Source organism: Rhipicephalus microplus, chromosome 3, assembly GCF_043290135.1.
Source record: "Rhipicephalus microplus isolate Deutch F79 chromosome 3, USDA_Rmic, whole genome shotgun sequence".
Taxonomy (NCBI): domain Eukaryota; kingdom Metazoa; phylum Arthropoda; class Arachnida; order Ixodida; family Ixodidae; genus Rhipicephalus; species Rhipicephalus microplus.
The window spans coordinates 44555573-44578886 of record NC_134702.1 but is presented as its reverse complement, the minus strand read 5'-3'; the positions used below and the strand labels follow the sequence as shown (position 1 = coordinate 44578886).

The 23314-nt window shown below is 44.3% G+C and overlaps 2 protein-coding genes across 2 annotated transcripts in view; one reads left to right on the top strand and one right to left on the bottom strand.

The window, feature by feature from the left end:
• Nucleotides 1-340: 340 nt before the first annotated feature.
• LOC119175721 (uncharacterized) lies at nucleotides 341-13317 on the top strand. Its single transcript, XM_075889365.1, has 4 exons — nucleotides 341-376; nucleotides 2732-3129; nucleotides 5845-6444; nucleotides 7014-13317. The coding sequence occupies exons 2-4, from the start codon at nucleotides 2740-2742 to the stop codon at nucleotides 7317-7319; spliced, it is 1296 nt and encodes a 431-aa protein (XP_075745480.1). The 5' UTR covers nucleotides 341-376; nucleotides 2732-2739; the 3' UTR covers nucleotides 7320-13317.
• Nucleotides 13318-19778: 6461 nt separating this feature from the next.
• LOC119161604 (ski oncogene) overlaps nucleotides 19779-23314 on the bottom strand; it is a 159293-nt gene continuing 155757 nt past the window's right edge. Inside the window, exon 6 of the mRNA XM_075889364.1 lies at nucleotides 19779-22986. Coding sequence (XP_075745479.1) covers nucleotides 22723-22986 — 264 coding nt within the window. The 3' untranslated portion in view covers nucleotides 19779-22722. The remainder of the gene's footprint in view (nucleotides 22987-23314) is intronic.

The following is a 23314-nucleotide window of genomic DNA, read 5'->3' as shown; positions in this document are numbered from 1 at the left end:
TACATAAACAAAAAACTTCTTATAAAATAAAGCAATTATGAGTGCGTAAAAATATTTTGTAAACAAATTTTCGTACAAGGTTTTGAGAGTTTCGTTTGTGGCTGCTTTGATTTCATATGACCTTTGAGAGTTTGCGTTAGCAGGTTTTTAAGCACTCAATTTCAAAGGCAACGCTAGCTACCTGTTCTCTATCAATGATGGCGCAGCTGTCGTTCCGTTATAAAGAATATGCTATAGCATCCATCCACCTATTCAGACTCGTATTATTTGTCCATAGCTCACGCCAACGACGTTTTTGCCGCTTTCGTTCTTCACTTCTTTGTGGAAGGTAAGTTTCGTTTTTGCGCAGTAGTAGCGCGTGCATGGCGCGTGGCAAGTAAGTTTGGTGTGAGTTTTGAACATTTTGAATGCCGCATTTCGGGTCACTTTGTTGGATTATGCGTGGCTGTGTTTTTACGGTTGTCACTTTTGATTGTGGAGCCTATTCTTTCGCATTCGTTTTGAACTCGCTATGTCGGTCGCATCTTTAGTGCAAAAATTCGCGACCGCACTTGCACCTGTTTGCATTAACACGGCGTTTCTCTCTCGCTTCGTTCACTTTGCTACAAAACGTTTGGACCTGTTGTCGCCTCGCATGTTTTGCGGCTGACTCGGTGCGGCGCATGCCGCCGCCGTGGCGCAGTTTGAAATCTGCTGGTCGTTACGTAACTTGTTTGCTACTCGGCGACTACACCCACCCACCTTAAAACGGTCGAGTCACAGCTGTTGTGCAAGAAACCAGCGCGCATTCACGACGCAGAAAAACAGCACCGCACTGCTCCGATCGCGTCCTTGCTTGCGTATACATCGATCGTGATCGTGCGCTGACTTCACGAAAATATTGCACCAGCAAACTCGGTGTTTTAATACACCGAGTTAGAACCACGACATAAAAAAATGGCCGTGCACGTCTATCTCGCCGTGTTGTTATATGCACTATCAGCGGCATTTGACATCGTACGTCACTCCGTTTCGGCAAGTGTTCGTAGACGTTCCTTCTTATAGCCTCGCTGACCAACCACGTAGATACGCCCATTTCTACAAGGCAAACACGCTGTCGTGTTTCTAATCGATAAAACAGGATGAACACTCTTCAGTAACCATGCAGAAATAAGTGGCGAATCTTCTTGACAGAAGCAGACGACGCCAAGATGTCGCTTTGTGTTTGTATGTTTATTGGGCGTGCGCTGAACACTTCGCTGATGGAAACATACAAAAGTAAAAAAATTTTTTTTTGAATGGTGCGATTCTTGTTACTTACTGCTTCATGCAAGCGTTTTTCGTGCACTTGTTCGTTGAGCATGTTGGCGAGAACAGAACGCTTAAGTTGAAAAAAAAAATCAAGACAGAAAAAAAAAGCGGGGCTCACTGGATTCAAGTGACTGATTCTATAACTATTTGCGGGATCAGTTAAGCGCAAAACTTCTTATTTAACAGGTTCTGTTGAGCAGATAGCTTGCTGCACCGCTACCGTTTCTAGAACACTTTAGCGCCGCGCTTGGAATTAGTCCGCGGCGGCGGGAAAATCGTTCGACTAATCGACGCGCGAAAGACAAAGCTTGAAATTTAAGCGCTACACTTCACGTTTTGCAAAGGCCTCCAAAACCACGTGTTATATTTAGTGCGCCTTTCTTGTTAACGTTTTGTGCATTCTCCAATATATAAAGAGTAATTTTTATGAAATGCCAGAAAAAAAAAAAAACTCATTGCTGGTTAATATGTATGTTTTTCTAAGAAGCTTTTTCCAGTGTTATGGAAGAAGCAGATCATTCCTGCTTCGTTTTCCTTTAAATATTTCCCCTGCTTTTCATTTGTTTTACCGGTTATGATTCTCCAGGCTTGCACTATGGTGCAGAGGGTTCTATGTGGCGTTTGGCGAGTTCTACATCATTACCACCCCTGGCCCTTGCTGCAGTTTCCTGTTCATTTTTTTTGTTATTTTATAATGTAATAGTGCTTGTGTACACCCACATGTTTACTGCAGACTCCTTAGAAGAATCCTTCAACATTTTTTCAAGTTTTCATAAAATGATCGCAGTAAGAAGCCTATTTTGTCGCGACTTGATCGCCACAAAGACTTTTTGAATACGTCAAGAACAAGTGAAGTTGCAGGGAATTTATTGCACATTATGGGTGCTTTTTTGTGTTTTTGTTCGAACTTCAAACAAGTGTGCCAGAAGCTACATGGTTAGGGACAGCATGGTAGAAAGCCGTAGCTGCATGCACCATGTTCCTGCATGCCATAAAGTCAGGCTGCATGTTGTTTGTAATGAAATACATGATGTGTACAGTCTTCCAGACTATGATTGCTCGAGTATGTGGCAGCTTGTTGGAATTAGTTGCACTTTCTCCGACTCGGGTCGGAAGTGGGCTCTGCGTTTCTGTAATCCAAGTGAGAGTGCAGTACAGCCCCCACCGAACGTACCATGCGACAATCTCCTCATGCCATTTACTGTAAAAACACCTGGACCAAATGCAGGAGGAAGTCCTCGAAAACGAAATGCCTGTCATACTTCCGGCATTATGAAAGTGCTGGTACGTGTGTCAGGATCAAATGAGCGCATTATACCGATAACCAGCACCTTCACTAGTTTCACCGTCATAGCAGATGTTAGTGAGTGTAAAGTTTAGCATATTTCACTATTCAAGTATATTTATTGCAATTGTACTGTTGATTTCTTGTGTTTTATAGTCGGCAGAATGATTGTGCACGAAGCAGAAGTTGAGGACATGGAAGTGGATTTTCCGGCCGATGATAGTCCCTCATGGACAAAACTGCCGGGCCACGTGCTGATAAAAATCTGCCAATATTTAGAACCATTCGATGTGCTGAACTTCGGAAGAACATGCCACCATCTTCATAAGTTGACTTCGAGTTGGTTCCTGTGGACGTTCTTGGCTCTGTCGTGGTGCCAGGGTGTGTGGAATTACCTTCCCCAGAAAGCTGACGAAGGGCCCGAGGATCCCAAGCAGTGGCTTTTACATCTGCTACGGCTCTGCAGAGACAGGCGACCTCCGAAGGCGGAGGTAGTATCGTTCGAGAATGGCGAGAAATGGCGCCGGTTGCAGAACGACAAGTTTGCTTGCAAGGTACGTTTTCAACCGTTCAGGCGGGCAGTTGTTTACTCGGCATTTTGTGGCACTCGATGTTCTCCTGAGCTGCTTTATCATATTTCCCTGCAAAATAGCTGCGTAAGATGATCGAACAAGCTGAAGGCAGTATGCTAAAAAAAAAAGTAAATTGTATCATGCTGTGACGTAGCGTCTGCGTGAGTGTAGTTACAAAGCATAACCTTCTGGAAATGAAACCAATACTGGCTGTAAAAAAAAAAAAGACGTTATCTATGTTAAGCTACGGCGCGTGCTCCGAGGCTTGGCAGTATATCTTTCTCCACGACTTTGATCGTGTCAGACCGTCAGTCAACACAAACAAACTGAATGTGAAAAATTGTTAGTACTTCTTCAATTTGTATGTCCAAGTTCTCCAAACCTTATGAAAAAAAAAACTTTGGGACTGTAGCAGTGTGTCTGAAATAATTCACTTTGTATCACTAAGCCAGTGCTACTGCTTTTACGAGCCCACAGCTGTCGAGTGGACCCCCAGCGTGAGATCTAAAAGCAGCAAATAATGGCCTCTGTACCTCTATTTTCTTCTTGATCTATCAGCTTCATTAGAATAATTTAGTGTGTGTGTGAAAGAATTTGCTAAATTTGTCTGATGCTCCCTGAAAAAATTTGTCCTCAGGTGCTTCTCAAGATTTTTGTTATCTCTTGATAATTTGCCACCAGCAATTTTCAGATTTGTGTAATATACGCATTTGAACCTTAGTTTTAAGTTGCTCACTTTATTTTGCCTCGGGATTATCTGACAGTGTATATTAATATTAAGGATAAAAAGTAATGTTAGCAACACAGTCCAGTGTATGAAATGTAACTGCAACACATTCCTTTCACGTTAAAGGGGCCCTCCAACATTACTCAGCCCCCAAGTTTTTTACTCGCATGTTGCGTGGGCTGAAGTATTAGTTCGGCAAGAACAGCAGTGATAGGGGCGCACAACTCAAGGGTATTTAGTCTCAATCCTGTATGTATAGTTGCAAATCGGGTACATATAGTCGTCCCGACAGGGTCGATGCAGAACTCCGAACGCTGTATGAAGTCAAGATAGTCCCCCAAAATCTGGGACGGTTGGTAGCCCTACTACCGCCTCTCATTCCGAGAAGGGCATTTGTGGAATGAAAAAAGGCGGCGAAGCACAGTTGTGCCCTGCATCCCTGGACTGCATCAAGTTGTTTCGCGGGTTGTTTGGCGAGTCACATGAAGCAGCAGATGGGTGCGGTGACATTGATTTCAATGAAGGGAATGCGCCCCTTCAACAACAACAATCAGTAGTGTCTCGCACATTCACAAGGTAGCTTTGAAACGTAGATGCAAAAGGAGAGAAAAGAGGAAAACCTTTAGTTTCGTACATCCGACTCACACAAACAAAAAAGCCACAGGCAAAATGCCAGCCAGCACCTATACATTTTCGTTGTAGTGATCTTTTTTGTTGTTTTTGTGACATGGTCTTTTTGTTGCTCAATAGAAAGGCACAGGAAAGAAAAACTACACCAAGTACAGTAAAAACTCGTTAATTCGAACTGACGCCCTGGTCCCAGCACACCCCTGTGTATTTCTACAGGTGAAAACTCCCAATAATTCGAATGTAGCTATATCGACAACAGTTAATTCGAACTGGGAGCCCCTGATTTTAATTGCTCATTCCAGATGTCGGCCCACGGTGATGACGTATAACAATTCTAAACCCAACCCAGTGAACTAAAAGAAACAACCAAACAGCAGCATTTCTCAGCAGATTAAAATTCGGACGCTGCACAGGAGCTCTTGGTCAAACTGCAAATGATGCTCATGGAGTTGCTGCAGAAGAAACGCAAGCAAACGAGAATTGCCGATTATCTTTCGTTTTGATTGCATTACCTCTGCCAAGTAATTAGTGTCATAATTCATATTAAGGCTCACTACTCATATCAATGCATGTAGGTGCTTGTTTCTGGCATATTGCTGACTAATCATTTGAATTCGTTGGCTATTAAAACTCCATAAACTTTATTTACAAAGTAATCTGCCATAATCGTGTATTTGTATTTAATTCATGATAACGAGTCCGGAGGTGACTTCTTTGGGTTCTAATAACGCAATGCGGTATGACGTCCGTTCATTTTAGTGCACGCCCGCGGATTCGAACTTTGTATATAATACTGTATATAATGCTATATATAATAATTTGGTCCGGATACTAAACGGTTATCCAATCGTAGGGCTGCGCGCTTTTCAGTCATTGCCACCCATGATAGTTCTCGTGCGCACCAATGTGCATTGATGCAGTTGTCAGCATTCTAGTGACCTTACTGCATGATTAGAATACTAATTTAGGAGCTGTGCTTAGAAATATGGCAAAATTATCCCCAGCCATTAGTATGTGCTAATCAAAAATATGATAGGTGCTTTAAAAGCGTTGAAGGGTCCTTTTAATAGTCTTGGAGGGCCTCATATTTTTCATCCTGGCTATACATGAAAAAACCCAGTGCATAGATATGTCTTCTGTTTGCTTTCTTATCTTAATATTTTTTTGCTAGGATCTTTAATATCAATAACAACAGTTTTTAACCTTTGCTCTTGTTCCATGTGAAAATGTATACCTGATGGCTATTCTTTTAGCTTCACATATTCATTTGACTGACCTACCCTGTCTTTTGTGTGTGTGTGTGTGTGCTTCTCCCCCCCACCTTTTTTTCTTTTCATCAGGTCAGTATGCTTGCCTGTACATACGAGGCCATGAACAACAGGAAGTCCCCATTCGTCTTGCAGTGCATTTGGGTCTACGACATAGCCCTGTTTGAACGCCTCAACCCCAGAATACACTTAGATGTTTTAGACCTGAATCTTGATTCAAACAGTGCCAGTGAGCTGGCCACCCTGGGCAAGGCTCGGCCGTACGACCTTCGAGGTCATAAGCATCCGCAAATCGATGCTCGCAACTATATCTCCAGCAAACTCCCTTCTGTAACATGGTGCAAGGACTTGTTTAGCCATGGCCCGAAGGGGAGCATTTGCCCTTTACTGGTGTGCCCCTCCGCGCATGGCTACGATCTGGAGAGCTCGGGTGTAGATGGTCTCATTACGTGTGTGTCCTACGTGCTCGAGCGGCATCTTGGACGTGCCTGCCTCAGAGGACAAGTCACAGTTGGAGCCATGGCTACCAGGATCAAGGAAATCTGCTGGTGCTTGAACGGCGCCTACACTCAGCATAAGAGAAAGGCTGAGGAGAAGTGGCCAAATTGCCCCGTGGCCCATGCCATCGTCAGCATGTCCGACGAGGGATGGCCCGATTTGGCTTCCTGGCAGGTGAGGCAGCAGCTGAATTCTTTTTAACCATGCAGTTGTTTAAGCTTGCCGACACCCTGTGAAGTGTTCGGAAAAACTCTGCTGGGTATGCATAGCGTACGCATGTATACTATCATATATAGTAAGGAGGTGGGAAAGGGAAGCGATGGCAAGGCCACCAGCTCTGCTGATCCCACAGGCTCTGCAAAATTAGTGCATAGCTGTCCCTTGCCCCCCCTTTTTTTTATGTGGTTGTTCATGAAGGGGATGTTGTTGTGAGCGAAGCACTGTAAAATCTTCCTATTATAGTGTTATAGTAGTGAGTAATCTATGCGAGGTTGTAGGCACAATCATAGACTGATGATGTGGTTACTGTGGAAATAAGTGCCGAGACACTTGCGTGTGATGAGCTATGGGTGCATGTTGAAGGAACCCGGTTGTCTCTGAATGAACTTGAATATTTCCTTGATAGAACTTCTCGAGGCCTCTGTGTTGGCTAATGTGAACACGTTTGTTTGACAGGATGATGTACTCAAAACTATGTCGTGTGCAAGGTTTCGGCAACTAACTCTTACTATTCTTTTTGGCAGCCTTGTCTCGAACCACTAGGCCTACATTGGAGACAAGTAATGTCTCAGTGTGCCGCATTGCTTAAAGAGCACGGAACGTTGGATGCCATCGTCGACATGGCGAGAATCCGGTGGAGGCATTCCCTGCTGTCTGACATCGAGGATGTCATTGGGCACAATGGCAGCATGCTTGTTTCGAGGATCAATCTCACGGACTGCGACGCGATTGGTGGAGACAATCCTCACCAAGACATGGCTGCGGCTGCATTTGTGTCTCAGTCTGGTGCCTTAGTCACGTGGCAACTTCTTGGCCAGGCTTACTACTGACATTGTTGGATGTAAACGCACACACCTGAGTGAAAAGCTGAACAAAATAGAGGGTTGATTGCACAAGAGGTCTGGTGCATCAAGAAAGTTCAAACTGCATAAAGAGGCTAGTTGAAAATATTTTAGATATGGAGGAACCTCTGTGCAAGAGTTTTAAGTACGGGCAGAAGTGTTAAGTGAAGCATGCATTATAGTCAGTTTTTTATACTTGACTGGTAGCTCATGCCATCATGCATCCCCTGCAAGGGTGACACAAAGCATCAATATATACAAAAATTCAAGAAATGAACTTGAATAGAGTTGAAGTGTAGTGCTTATGTTTTTGCTAGGTTGTGTCATCATTGTTTAGAATGTGTGCTCTTAAAAGCTACCATGAATAAGCACCTTGCTGACAGGTGCATTTCAAGCAATACCTAAGCAAGTTTATTTTATCTGCAACTGCATAGGTGTATGTGCTAGTACTGTCCTTTTTGGCCCATTGTCGTGTAAGCGTTGTTGGTGGGGAATCTGATTGTTCGTTTCAGAGAGCTTCACTTTCTGTCTCGGTGGTCCTCAGACTGCATGCTAGGGCAAAGTTTTTGTGTGGCAGCATGGTGTGCATGTGATGGATGGTGTTCTGTGTATATTCTGTCATACACGTATATACTGTCCCTTCAAGTCCGACACACTACCGTTCTGCAGTCCTTATCTTTGTGGAGGCTTCAGTGTTTCTGTTGATTATTGCAACTTAACCTTTAGTGATCGCATTGGTATTTTGGTTTTAACATTTTCTTTTGCGATAGGTTTTGTTTGTGACTGAACAAGGTGGGTTCTCATCTTGAATATTTATAATGGGTGCTCTGTTCTGTTTTTAAGTTTTTCTTGCCTTCTTTTTGAGCCGTCATTTCGAATACTATCATGCCACAGGTAATTCGAGTGGTGCTTCTGTACGCCATTCTCTTCCAAAAATATTAAGATCACGGAAGCTGCTCTCGGTGCATTCAGTCCACTATTTGTTAGTTTTGCGATTATCAACCAGGCTGACTGAACCCCATGACAAACACAAGTTTAGCTGGATTAAAGCTGGCCGTTACATGAGCTGTTTTTCTGCAGGTAACCAGAATGCTAACACTCATCAATAGTCGTTCCAGCTTGAATGTTTCTGCAAAGTTCTGAGCTGTGCCATTTGTAGCAGACACTATTGGCAGTGAGAAAGACATTTCAACTCCACTTGTCCAAGCTGAAATTCGGTGGTCACGTCTGTTGGGAGCCGTTGAAATCTAAAAGGAGACATTTTACCAATGTGATGTCGCAGAGCTACATGTGTGTGCACAAGCTCATCATCATCATCAGCCTGACTACGCCCACTGCAGGGCAAAGGCCTCTCCCATGATCCATCAATTAACTCGGTCTTGTGCTTTCTGCGGCCACGTTATACGTGCGAACTTTTCAATCTCGTCGTCCCTCCTAACTTTGTCTCCTTCGTTCATTTGCCTTCTCTGATAATCTAGTCAGCTACCCTTAATGACCAGTGATTATCCTGACTACATGCTACATGCCCGGCCCATGTCAATTTATTTTTTTTTTTATTTCAACTGTGATATCTTTAACCCGGTTTGTTCCCTAACCCACTCTGCTCTCTTTCGGTCTCTTAAGGTTACACCTATCATTTTCCTTTCCATCGCTCGCTGCGTCATTCTCAATTTTAAGCTGAACCCTCTCTGTAAGCCTCCAAGTTTCTGCTCCAAAGATAAGTATCGGCAAGATGCAGCTGTGATACACCTTCCTCCTGAGGGTTAGTGACAGATTACCATTGATGATTTAAGAATGCTTACCAAATGTGATCTACCCTATTTTTATTCTTCTAGTTGTTTCACTCTCATGGTTCGGCTTCACGGTTACTACCCGTCCTAAGTAGACGTATTTCTTTACAACTTCCAGAGTCTCTCCACCTATGGAAAGTGCTGTTTTCTGCCGAGACTGTTGCACATTACTTTAGTTTTGTGCATATTAATTTTCAAACCTACTCTTCTGCTTTCTGTGTCTAGTTCAGTGTTTGTAATCTGAGTTACTCATCAAGACAATGCCATGGTTACTTAGATACTCTCCATTAACTCTTATCCCTAGCTCTTCCCAATCTAGGATTCTGAAAACCTCCTTTAAACACGTGGGGAACAGCATTGGAGAAATCGTGTTTCCCTGCCTCATACCCTTCTTTATTGGGATCCTGTCGCTTTTCTTATGGAGAACTATGGTGGCTGTGGGTCCACTGTAGATTTCTTCCAGTAAGTTTATGTAAGGTTCGTCGATGCCCGGATTCTGTAGTGTCTGCATTACTTCTGATGTCTCAACTGAGTCTCACACCTTCTTGTAATGTATGAAAACTATGTATGGGGGTTGGTTGTATTCCGCGCATTTTTCGACCACCTGATTGACAGTAGGGATATGGTCAATTGTAGAGCAGCCTGTACGAAACTCTGCTTCGTCCGTTGTTTGATTAAATTATAATGTCGCCTTAATTATATGAACTATTATTTTTGTCAATAGTATGTAGAAAACGTACAGCAAGCTGATCGACCTGTAATTTTTCAAATCTCTGACGTCTGCTTTCTTATGAACTAAAATGATGTTGGCGTTCTTACAAAAGTCTGGTACCCTTCCGGTTTAGAGACGCTTCGTATATAAAGTGCCCAGTTTTTCTAACACGATTACTTCGCCATCTTTTAGTAGGTTTCAACATGTGTGCACTAGCTACTTTGGAGTATATCAGCACAAGCTATTTTGGAGTATATGATGATGATGATCCGTTTATCACTACGAACAGGCACGCATATATGCACAAAGCTGCCAAACAGGATGCGCGCGCCTTTCAATGGTGATAACTGGACGGCAGAAGGCACGCACTACACTATCGCAAAAGGCTTGCCGCTGTTCAGGTTTCATTTGGCGCTGATAATACATTGCAGCAACGAGCTGAAGCGATTCCATTTGCCAGATGCCTCTGAACATTAAACGTTGTTGCAGCTTTAGAACTCAACAATAGGCAGGTATGCGGTACATAACACAGCTAGCTCAATTCATTGTTTCCAACAAAAGAAACCTACTGGTAAACACTATCACTTGGCTCGTGCCAACACAGAGCATGTTGGAACACAAGCAGACTACGATCGCTTGCCCACAGGAGGTTCCCCGATGTAGACTGAAATATACAATAAGATTGGCCAGGAGTGCTACAGGTACTTGAAAATATCTACGTGTAAAAGGCACGAGATGTTGAAAACTCATTCGGCTGAGGCAATTCACATGTGTAAAGTCTTGTGATAAATTGCACAGTTGATGCAGATTGCTTAAATCTGTTTCCAAATCATCCTTGGTACTTGCTGTGCTGGCTCAATGCGTTTATCCAAAATCGTCATAACGTTTCAGGGTACCTATGGCACTGACCTAAAACTTCCTTCAAGTCCCACAATTGTGCTCGGGGTATTCGAGACTTTCGTTCATTTCAGAGATCTGATTTGTCTAGTTCATATTTTATGCAAGTTTCCCTTGATGGATAGCTCGGTTACCCAGAGGTGTAACAGTAACAATGCTGGCGGCAATAACCATCACATGGTCCATTATGCATTCGCCTCGGACGAAATGGTGTTGTAAAGTGTTTGTTTTTAAGTTTATTTAGTTATTAAATTGATCCTCTCCTGCACCCCACTGAAAGCCTTCTGCCCTTATAAGTTTCCCACTGCCTTCAGATCTGGAGGCATTACAAGCATTTTGCGCCTCACTTGGTCTTGAACTACTTCAGTAATCGGCTCGCCTTTGACCCTGCCACAATGTCATGTCACAAAGGCATCATGTGACCTCATGATGGCATCTTATGGCGACTTGATCATGGGGTGATTTTTTGCATCACCCATGTTGGTGTCGCCTATGCCCACTGTCAAATTTTGCGTGTAATAAGGAATCTATGGCTTTCACGTTAATATTTTGTGTGTGATGAATTCTCCAACCAAATGCCAAGTTCTTGAAAAGAAGCGAGAAATGACTATGTATCGTTAATTAGAGTAAATCAGTCTTGCAGAAGCCCACAACATTTAGAAAGATTTAGGAAACGGAGGGATCGTCAGCCACTCATTATGCAGTGCAATGCTACAAAAGGAAATGAGCGTTTTGGAGAAAATAAAATCTTTGCATTTGATAAAAAGTTCATCCTGGTTCAGGATTTTTAAATATTTGTTCACCTTCAAACCTTTCTTTCCAAATAAGTTGTGAGGGCCTCCTTTGTATGGCTAAGCAGGACTCTGGTGCCAGCGAGTCAGTTCAAGCTTTTACATTGTAGCACTTTTAAACGTGGAGACCCTATTTTTTAACATGAACAAACTGATGCGTGGACAAAGAACACTGTTGACTCTCTTGCAAGCGGTGATGTTTTATGCGATAGTGCTGCCACAAAGCAAGCAGCGTGCCTACTTGTGCTTGGAAAAGTCTTTGGAACTTGAAGTAACAGCGAAATGAGCACTAAATGCGAGACGAGTGTTTTGTCTGCCTTTAACTAGTGGTGCCTCTTGCGAGTACTGTCAATGGTTTTTTTTGCAACACTGTATTGATGCTAGTGCATAGGCAGATTTAATTGATGCAGCTTACGGCTTTTGCAACACAACTGCTGTGAAAGTGCAACTGGGTAATATGTGGTTCCTGCAGCGAATGCTCGCGCGTAATTAGCTAGGTTAGGGTGGGTTCAAGAGTTTTAACTGGTGGCTGGAAGAGCATTTGCCCGAAGTGGTTATTGTCCGTTGTTACTTCGTATTGTGTGCAGACCTTCCTGTGCAGCAGCTCTCTGACAGGGACAGAAGATAATCTATTACGGAGAAAGCAGCTCAGATTTCCTGACAGTTTTCTGCTTGTCCTTGCTCTGCTTTACTGTGACTGAAGTACTAAAGCACTGTGTGCTTTACTTCGGTCACGGAGCAATGTGTGTCCTACAGACACCCCGTTTTCAATGATCCGAGTACATGAAGAAACTGCAGTAAAAATCAGACACCATTCTTTTAATTGTCTGTCAAACACGAGTATATGAGGCAAAGCATTGAGATTCATTGCGTGTTTCGTCAAGTGCGTCATTGAATTGCCAGCACTTAATCGTTTAACTATACGTGCTTTGTGAGAAAGCACGTGATCTTTTCCTCTCATGGGTTCAGTTGGGACTGCTCTACATAACTCTGTTTGTGCTGCTTGCAAAAAAATGCGAGGCGACTCTCTTGGTAAACGTTATGCCTCGCATTGTGTTAAACGTGCTCGCTCACTTAACTCTAATGATGTGAACTTGTGCCATTGTGAGGACTGTGTTGGCTTTTTCCTTGTCCCTTTTCTTTTTTATTTACAATATTAAGGAATTCGGACAAGAAGTTGAAATAACTTTGGAGGGAATAGAATTCGAGCAAAGTGTCCACTGCAAATACTATTCTAGTCTCTAAGATAACTATGCCAAGGCAATATAACCAGTGTGGCATCAATAGCCTTGATGGCTGCATTTTTTTTTTTCATGTTTAGCTAAACCATCCTCTCTACTTTGTTACTTCTTGCCAAACTCCCTGAATGCTGTAAACCATAGAATTTTTAATGCTGTCCACATGTTGATATTTATCAAAAAGAATTTGTGCAAGCTTCAGAATCAGTGTGGCTTTATTTATAAAAGCGGGATCAAGACTGTATGAAAATTTTGCATTTCACATTGATGCCGATTCCAAGTTCTGCACAGTTCTTTTATATTATTTTGTTCCCAGCAAGTTGTCAAGGTGTGTCATAAAGCCATGGTTCGCTGGTTTACATGCCAGGTGCGGCTGAACGCTCACGACTCCTAGCAGCCACCCATTTCATGCTTGCGTGAGCTTTGTGTAAAACAGCCCGCTGATTGTATAGATTGTTTGTAGAGTAGTGAAGCATTCAGTGCCTTAACAGAAAAAATATCTATGACTACCTCAAGAAGGTTCCATATTTTTATACCATTAAAGTTACTTTTACAAAATGGCTTGTTTGTTTATGTATGTGTAGTGGTGATTATTTGTAGTACAGCCGTGGCCACGTTTGTGTAGAGCGCTCGAGCAGCCGGTTTTTGCTCTGCAGGCTGAAACCTTGAAGCAATTTCCGGCTCTGAAGTGGTTTAGTTGTCAGGCTGGCCACGTCAGAGCCTGATACTGCCCCAAGATTTCGCCCCGCAGAGCAAAAACTGGCTGTTCCCGTGCTCTAAACAGACGTGGCCGCAACTGTACACTCAAACCTCATTATAACTAAGTTGCATGTTACCAAAAATAGTTTGTTATATCTGAAAATGTTATTATGCTATATTGTTAAGACTCATTTACAAGACTATTCTTAATTTGCTTTGTTATAACTGATATGTCGTTATTCAGGTTGGTTGTACTAATCGATGTTTGAGTGCATACACAGTGTTCCCAAAAGTTTTTTTTTTTTTTGTTTCCAAGACGCTCCAGTCAGTCATTGGGGCATCCAGGGAAGCAAGAAAAAAAGCAAGGCAGGGGGCTCTGAGATACAAACCCTTTACTATCTCTTTTGAAACCCTCCAAATGACTTGTACATATATTTACAATATTCTACAGCCGTGAGCAAATGTACAAAGCCTTTCACGTCACTCGCAACATTGCACCCTTCTTTCAAGCCATCTTCCTCCCCCGACAGAGGGAGGAAAGACAGTGCACAAGTGGGGGTCGTCCAGGGAGGAAGCAAAAAAAACAATACAAAAATTAAACAATGACAAACAGTAGTGAATGAAACGCTCTTAACACCTCACGTGAACAATGACACACGTCTACCATCCTTCCAGCGCCAAGCATTGAACCAACAACACGCCAACTGTAAAAACAGACAATCAAATAAGGGCACACGAGAAGAACTGACAGTTGTAATTCGTTGAGTATATCACCACCCTCGTGCACGTTACGGGGTTGCTAGTGACTTAGGTTCTGTGCCTTCTCTCGCAAGCAAAAAAAAAAAAAAAAGAAGAGAAAAAGCCGACGCTCAATTTTCTCTCTCGCACACCATCCCTTCAGGCCATTCTCACTGCCGCAAACAGACTACACAATCTAGCGAAGCAGGCCGCCAACCCTAGAGTAAGACGGCTCTTGCTGTAGCACCACTCCGGCCTTTCTCCTTGTTGCATGTACAAACACCCACAACCCTGCTCAACTGTCGGACTAAAAACGAGGAAAAAAAGGCCACATGACGTCACGCTGTGCAGGACCTATGGCACTGGCTGCGGGAGCCGGATGGCTCCTTTGGTTTTTGCATGGTTGCTAGACTGCTGCAGGGACGCCGGGCTGACAGGCGTCGCGACGACACCATTCGGGTGCGTCAGCTTTCTCCGTAGTCTGCAATGATAAGGTGGCCGATAAAACAGTTTGTCAGCTAAGAAGCAAGTTGCTATGCTTCATCGCATTCTCCAAACCTGGTGAGGGATGTCGGATTAAGAGCAAGGAAAGCAAAAATTTCGGGTAAGGAAGCTAAAAAACGCAGCGAGCTCAACCCATGCTGCTGGAGTTAGCAGTGCAACGAGAACTCTGTGGGTAAGAAACAAAAAAACTATGAAAGCAGCATGCTTCATGGCTGCAACATACGTGGCCATCTGTATCCACAGCTGGTTTCGCAAGCCAGGCCATCGATGCAACTCTTCTTTCTCGCTCTCCCTCCTTTCACAGGTACCACCCTTCTCCTCCTCAAAGTATATCACAATCCTGCCTGCACTGATCACAGTCTTGTGTGCAGGAGCGATGCTTGCTCCATCCACAGCCAACATCTTTCTCTCTGCCCAAGCACGGGGCCAGGCACAAACCTTGCAACACGTGGAAAAAAACAAGAACAATCTCTCTCGCTTCTGGCCACTCACAAAATCGAGCACTGATAACTGGACCACAGTCTGCGCTGGGGGGGGTAGCAGTAGTAGACAAAATGGAAAAAACCCTGTGCGACACTCTTGAAACCTTCTAGAAAACACATACACACAGTTTGCCCTTATCTGCCATTTGGCCTCTTTCATTCACCGCCCCGGGTACGGATGGCACTGTATTGTGCAACATGCCGCTCATGGTTGCCTCCGAAACTCGCTCTCTTTCGTTCTTCTTTTGAGTAACAACACCCCCATCGCAACAAACACAGCAAGAAACGACAAGCTTAAACTCGCGAGGCAGGACAACTGCCGAAGAAGAAACTACGCAGAAACAGCGATAAAGGAACAACGGGGAAAAAAGCAGAACAAGCAACGTTTTGCCGCTTTCTGTTGTTGTTTGTTTTTGTGCACTGCCTTCTACTGCCGTGTAACAGCTTTTCTCTTCAATGCCTTGCTCAAGCTACACAGGCCGGCTGTCCTCGCAGACATCTTCCTTCGAGACAAGTCGACTCGAGCCGGACTCGATTCGGGGCGATGCCAAATCACGCAAGTGCTGAGAAGTACGGGACGAAAAGCGCATACACAGACGACTTCTAGAACACGTGAGCACAGGTTTCACTGCATAAAGGCTACCGCCTCGACGATGGCACGCGAGAGTCTTTTGAAACATCTCGAGTTGCCACGACGTTTCCACCGCCTCTCCTTTTACCACACGGCTTCCTTGCTTGCATATAAACTGTAACACTCTGTTATGCTGAGCCCTTTGTACCTCCCCCCCAAACCCCACAAATACCAGTGAATTGCTTTTGTGCACCTAACGGGCTATCCTAAAGCATCCCTTTTGTGTGAACAGTGTTTGCGGACTCTGTCGTAACACATGCGTGCACGAGTTCCTCCCCGTCCCCCCAAGCAATGTAACAACAATCAAGCACAACTGGAGGCTAACAAATGCTTTATGATAATGAGACTACTGCGAAAAAGAAAAAAATGACAATGCAATCGTGAAGCGCATCGGGCCAATATCCCAAGAACGGCATTCTCAATGTACAACACGTACAATGTGGTATGCCTCCCACATACGTCGTCCAGCGAGCAGTTATTACAACGACGCCTGTCGCAACCTTGAAAGTCAAGGTTCATTCTTGCTGCATTCAACTTTTTTTTTATAACATGAACGGTCCACTCCAAAGTTTATGCAACTGCTTGCTTGTGAGCCTTGACCAAAAAAAAAAACAAGATTAAAATCATTCCTGAGTGTGAAAAATTTACAAAGTTGCCACGTGCTCGAGAACTAGAAGCTGCCATTCTTGAGCAGTGTATAGACTACTCTTGCTGCATAGATGCACAGAACGCTGCAGCAGAAGCCTTTGAATGTGATTGTGTAAAATGTAATGTTACTGGGCAACCAGGTGGCTTCCTGTAAAAGTGTTAGCTTTGAACTCTTACACGAATATGTAATTAATTGAAAAAAAAAAAAAAAGACTAGGATTGCACAGAACAACACCTTAACAGGCACGAAATTAGTGCGAGCCTGTTACTAGTGAATTTGATGGGCCAATCAAACAAATCCCCAGATCGAAGTGACGCACCGTACAGCAAAAAGCAGCAACATTCCACTCCTCTGGCTAAATTGGCGAGCAGACCTGCTTTATTCGAGTGACTTTGGCTTTTGTGTTCACCAGCGCAATATGGTGGCCACCTGTGCACTATTACTCTCGCACTGTACAGGCTTTGCGCAAGACGTGATCATTGGCAGTGCACGTGACAACAGCGTTACTCGCCAGAATCACAGAATGGTACAAAACTCGTGCACGGATTCATCAGGCACCTGATAGTTCGAAAAACCTTAACACTGTCCATCCTGCTTTTGATTCACTGCAAGTACACTGCCAGAAATCCTTGTTTCACACTGAAAGCAGTGCATACCGCCCAGAATCGCAGCTCTCCAATTCAGCAAAGGCCTGTGAGCCCCCCCCCCCCCCCCCCCCCCCCTTGTTTTTACATTAACAACTAGCCTATCACAAACATGCCCATTTGCAAAGTACTGCATCAGCAACACTCAAAGTCCAGCGTACAGTTGCTCAAAATGACGCGAACAGGCTGAGAAAGCCAATCCTTTCGTGGGTTCGGTCTGGACAACCGAAAACGACGAAGGAGTTACGCACGTGACGATGATCAGATGCAGGATGACGTAAAAGAGGTGTTGCGGTCGTACGACAATAACGCATGGAACGTGAACAAACAAACAAAAAGAAGGAATGCGGGGAGTTGGGAGCAAATGGAAGATGGGAACCAGCAACTGCATTATGTACAGGTGCCACAATTTACGACATAAAACAGCCTGTCGCGGTGATAATGCGACCGGTCGGTTGCGGCAAGTCGACCCTGCCCTAAATCCGAGGCTCTGTCAAGTCGCAGACAAAATGACAGGTCGCGGGAGATGACACCATGATCCAAGCTCAAAATAAATACAGCGAAGTGACACCACAAACGATGAGGACATGATGACTGGTATCTTGGCACTAGGGTTACATTTATGATTACTCAAAACACATGGAAGAGAGAGGTGCATGGGAGGTAAAAGGGCTGAAGTCGTGGTTCGGAAACGGCAGCTCCGTTGGCGACGGACGAGAGACACGATGCTGTCCTAAAGGCTCGAAACGAACAAAACGATGAAGGATGTGAAAGTTTCAATGATGCGCTATGAAAAGCCAAGCCAATAACTTTTTTTTTTTTCTGGAGCTGACCGTTTAAGGGCATGGTGAAAAAAAAGCGAGAAGTGTCTCTTCCTTGGCACGGATTTTTTGTACTGCAAGAGGCAACCGACACCATGAATCCAGCTATGCTTTCGAGAACCGTGCATGTGCCATCTCTGAAATCTTCTTTTTCTTCTTTAGTTTTCTTTAATCTTTTACATCTTGTCGCATTGTGCCACTGTCAAACAGCGTCTCGGCGCGAACAAGTCGCTGAGCCTCTAGCTGCGGATCTTTGTCGCCTTCATTTTTTTTTTCTATCTCTCTTTCATTTTGTACATGTGTCGACGTGACACTTTTTTAAGTTATTTTGTTGTTGTTGTTGTTGTGCAGGATAATGTAAAGGTGGGGACGTTATGACTAGGACACACACATTTGAAAACCCGCTTCGAATAGTACTTTGCACACGCACACACGCACAAATAGAAAAAAAAACACAAGAGAAATATAAACGACAAGCAAGACTTGACCGGGTGCTTTAAAAACACCTCACTAAGATGATGAGGTACCGTGTCTGTAAGAGACAGACACACACAAAAAAAAATGGAGAGACGCCGAAGGAAAACTGTGGGGCATGTTTGGGCCCTAGGTTACGTTTGTGAACCAGCAACTGGAAGTGTAACTAGTACTATCCGGATCAATTCAGCACTAAATATACTGAGCCAATGAAATCGGAAAAAAGACTGGATAGTCTCAAAAGCCACGCAATAGCGCTTGCAGCGTGGTAGTTTAGGCACGAGTGAAATTTTTTTTAGAAATATAACAGCCCTCCGTTGATACGGTGGATAAATTTTCAAGAAAGAGGTTAACATGGGAAGGTGTACTTCCTAATGACAAATTCATGAGTTTGTCCCAACTTAACGTTTTCCTTTGGCGTCCCGTTGAAGCGGAGCTGTTGTAACGAATGCAACAGCATCGTTTCTTTGTAGCAACAAATATGTCGTTTTGCTGCATTTGCATTGCGCATACAATTGATTCTGCATGCACTCAGCAAAAGAATGAGCTTGTGCAAGGAATACTGCAGCAACATGTGCATGAGGCACGAACCGTGTGCACGTAATGAAAATGTTCAGGATGCAGAGGATAAAATTGTCCAAACAGAAAACGAAAAATTTTGAACGAAGTGCAGTCCACTTATAAGGGCGGTGGGAAAGACCATCAGTATGCGAATCAAAGCACAAAGTAGGAGGCATTGCCCACTGGTATGTTAACTGATAGCTGACCATTGAAAATGGACGCACTGTAAATGAGCGTTTTGCTGCCAAAGAAAAAGTCGCAGCAACTTTCACTCGAGGCACACCGTAATGAAATGAGCTGCAACGATCAGGTGTGCAGAGTGTGAAACCTGCCGTTGTTTTCATTAAGGTTGTTGAACTCACATGAAAAGCACAAACCTACCTCGAAGAGGAACAGAAAAAAAAAACCTCTATGGGAGCTGTCTTTCCGAAAATCCCTGAATACTCATTGAATGAAACGTTTCTCAGGCTGCACTTTGCAGTATGGGGGTGCCCAATGAAAACATGCGGGCTAGACGACCAACAATGACAGCTTTCTCTTTAAAGGAGTCAAAATGCGAAACAGTCTGTCCGGTGAATAAAAGCGGCCAGGATGCAGTAGAATGTTGCTTGTAACAATCATGAACGATAAGAACTTAGAAATAGTGCAGAGCACGGAATGTTCAGTCTCAAGCCATCAAATGCTTTTCTTGATCAGTCCAACTGGTGCACATCCACAAGCTGCCACAGACTGCACTAATGTGAGTAATTTTTTTTTATTAACTAAAGTTTTGTCTCAACACTACAAAGTGATTATGAGAGACGCCGTAGTGGAGGGCTCCAAAAGTTTTGACCATCTGGTGTTTTTTTATGTGCAGTGCCACCATGCAGTACGCAAGCCTCTACCATAAATTTCTTCCCATCAAAATCTGACTGCCGAGATCGGGATCGCACCCGTGACCTTTCGTGTCATGGTGTTTAGGTTGTTCGCTGTCATTCAAATCTATTCTGGCCGCAAAATTATTTTAACCTTTCCGCAGTGTGCTGCAACAATCACTTGGCTGTAAGTAGATGTAAATCAAGTTCAATGAGTGCAGCTCTGCTGCTTCAAAAAATCATTTCATTGTTAACGCCATTCCGCGCCACTCAGGATTTCTCGCCGGCAAGATTCCTACTGCATCCGGCTTCATCCTCCCACAGATTTTCGACACCACAGAGTGCTCTTCCAGCTCTCTCAACAAAGACCGTTGACTGCAAAACAGGCGGTCTCGAAACAAACCTCCCTCATTAAAGGTGCGCGTGCCCGCACCCCCACGCGCACTGCGATTTCGTAAAATGGGCGATGGGAATGACGACGAGTGAGTGGTGAGCGAACAAGGCTTTCGACACAGAAGCCGTGCTTCTGCAGCGCGACAGATGAAAAGGGCAATGATGACTGAAAATGTGCACGCACACACACACACGCACACAGAACAGGGCAACAGAAGCACTCACAGGTCAGAAAAAAATGTCGAGGAAAAAAAAAAAAACAAGGTTCACACACGCTGGCACAATGCAAACTGTCACTGCAGAGCGATGCTCGTGCCCTGCCTACAGGATACACCAAACACCCCACAACTTGCACCTTGAGGAAAGACGAACGCACATGAAGGGACACCCCGTCCCACTAGAAGTTTCAGACACACCACACACAACTTGCGTTACATCTAGCGCAAAGGCCCGGGCTGTGTGTCTGCCCAACAGTTTCAGCTTGCACCATTGAAAGCAAGCTGGCTTGGCGAGCCAGACCGTGAGGTATACTCGACACAGAGGCTTCTATACATTCGCACAATAACAACAAACGAAACAACAGACATTAAAACTTCTCGAGTCTAGAATAAAACATGAGCCATAAAAAAAGGGGGGTGAAAACAACAGGCAGGCCAACACTGTTACAGTAAGAAAGCTATGAACACTACGAGGTGAGTGACACGAAACATAAAAAAAAGCACCTGTGCTGATGACAACACACAGCCATTGTCTACTACATTTTCACGAGAGAGAAGTGCGAGTAAGTAAGAATTAAAAGATAACGTAACAGCAACAACGGCGATAACACGGACACGTTGAAAGAGGAAAGACGGTAAAAGACCTCGGCGAACGAAAGCGCCGGCGAGATCTTGCAGCGGTACTGACTGCACCCGCGACTCGGCGTTCTCGGCTGATCACCACAATCGCTGTGCGTGCATGTCGCATTTACGGCACGAGAAAAAGGAAAACAGAAAAAAGTATTGCATTTGACGCTTCTTTCCGCACCAGTTACCTGCTCATCAAACACGAGCGAGGTGGGCCCCAGGAAAAAGCTGGTTTGGCTTTCCAAAGAAAGAATTTCCGCTCAAAGAGAAAACAGGTACAATTTGGCACATAACGTCAACTGGTTGTGCCTTTTTTTTTTTTTTTTTAAGTCAAAGCAAACATTGACCACACCAACAGTTTTTGCCCGACCTGTGTTTGCAGTCATCAAGCCTAGAACTAAAGCCAATTTGTGATTTGCAGCCACAATAGCTGCTTCGAGAGGAAGGCTTGGCGATCGACGGTACATGGGGAGGAGGCTGAGGAATTGAAGTCTGCCACGACATCTGCCATGTAGTCGTTTGTTGACCATCTTGTAGTAGTCAGCAGTAGTAGTAGTAACAACCGTTATGTTTTCATCTAATGTGAATGTGGCAAGACAGCTGTGCAAAACAGAGAAAGCATTTCATGAAGCTTGTTCACTTATGCTGTCCATTTTGTAAATCACGAAAATCACCGGGTTTGTGTTCTGACCAGGTGTTTTTTGGTTCTGTGGCACTCGTATACATTTGGTTTGGCCAGTCGGGCTTGGTGTTCTGTCTGTTTCAACAGCATACCTGTTACACTTTTTCAATCTTTAAGATTTCAAGCATTTTCTGAGCTATTCAGGGCTCTCAAATCTGCATGCTTGGCAGAGCCAAGCTAGCTCTTGATTTCTTGTCAGGAATTTCGCTGCTACATTTAACCAACCGGTATGCCTGGTGGGAATAAGTCTCAACAGATGCTGTTCCAGATAAATTTTGCGAATGGCAATGCACTTGCCATCAACTGATTGGTGGTGCAGTCATAATGCTCCGTTGCCGACACAAAAGTTGCCGGTACAATAGCGGCCGTGGCAGTTGCACTTTGATAGAGATGGACTACCAGAGGCCCGAGCACAGTGCGACATTGGTCCACGTTTTTAAACACTAGATGATCGAAATTTTCAGTGCTCGCTACTACGGCGTGCCTCATATCGTGGTTTTGTCCTCAGATATTACTGTATGACTTGCCTTGAATAAAAAACGTCCATTGGCAGTAACAGGTTGTGCTAATTAAGACTGCACTAATTAAGACCTTGCTATAAGTCTAGATCACCCACAAGCTGTTAGTTCAGCTTTAAACCACTAGCACAAACTGCCCACATTTTTTACATTATTTGCCTTCAATTGACAATGTTGTTTGTCATGAACATATACGCAAAAGCTCGCAATGGCTGAGCGAGATTAATGTGGCATGCTCAATTCTCTTCCTCCTCCCTCCAATGGGGTCGAACCTCGCATTACCAACACATTTCCCAGGCCACAAGAATGCACAGTCATGATCACACACACACACATACACACACACATGGCCTTCCAAGTCAATGGCAACAGCACAGAAAGAAACTGTGGAAGGGTCGCAGCGAGTCGACATTAAGTGACGCACGCTGCGACGTGCGATGCATGCGATGCTGCGGCGGCACCACCGGTTTAGGCGGTAAGGAGCATCTTGTGTTGTTCCACGGGTGGTTTGGGTGGCGGTTGGGGAGTGCAGGCTGAGAGTTCCTTGTCCTCGTGCGAATTCACTGGGGACCCGTGTGGTGCTGCTTCGGGAGAGCTGGCCGTCGGCGGCTGGTGTGTGCTGTTGGGTGGCGACGTGGGCACGGCGCTTGTTGGTGGCGGCCGACGAGGGGATGGCATGTCGCCACCCTTGGCCATGGAGCCCAGCTTGCAAGGAGGCATGGGCTCCGCCTCCTGCATGAAGCCATGACATAATGAAAAATTAGACCAGCTCTTGGCCATCTCAAATTGGCTCTGCTAGCTTCTAGACATGAGTACATGCTTGCTTTAAAGGGACACTAAAGTCAAATAACAATTTATGTCAGAGTGAAAGCTCAATGAATGACAACATCTAAAATGACAATATTATCAACAGCAGTGCCCTACTAAATGAGAAATTAAGGTAAATGCACAAGAATACATGTGCCCCAGTAGAGCATTCTCACAATGATACCGACGGCATCATACGAACCGCCTACAATTAATCACTAGGAATTGATCTAGCTGCACTAAATAAAAAACC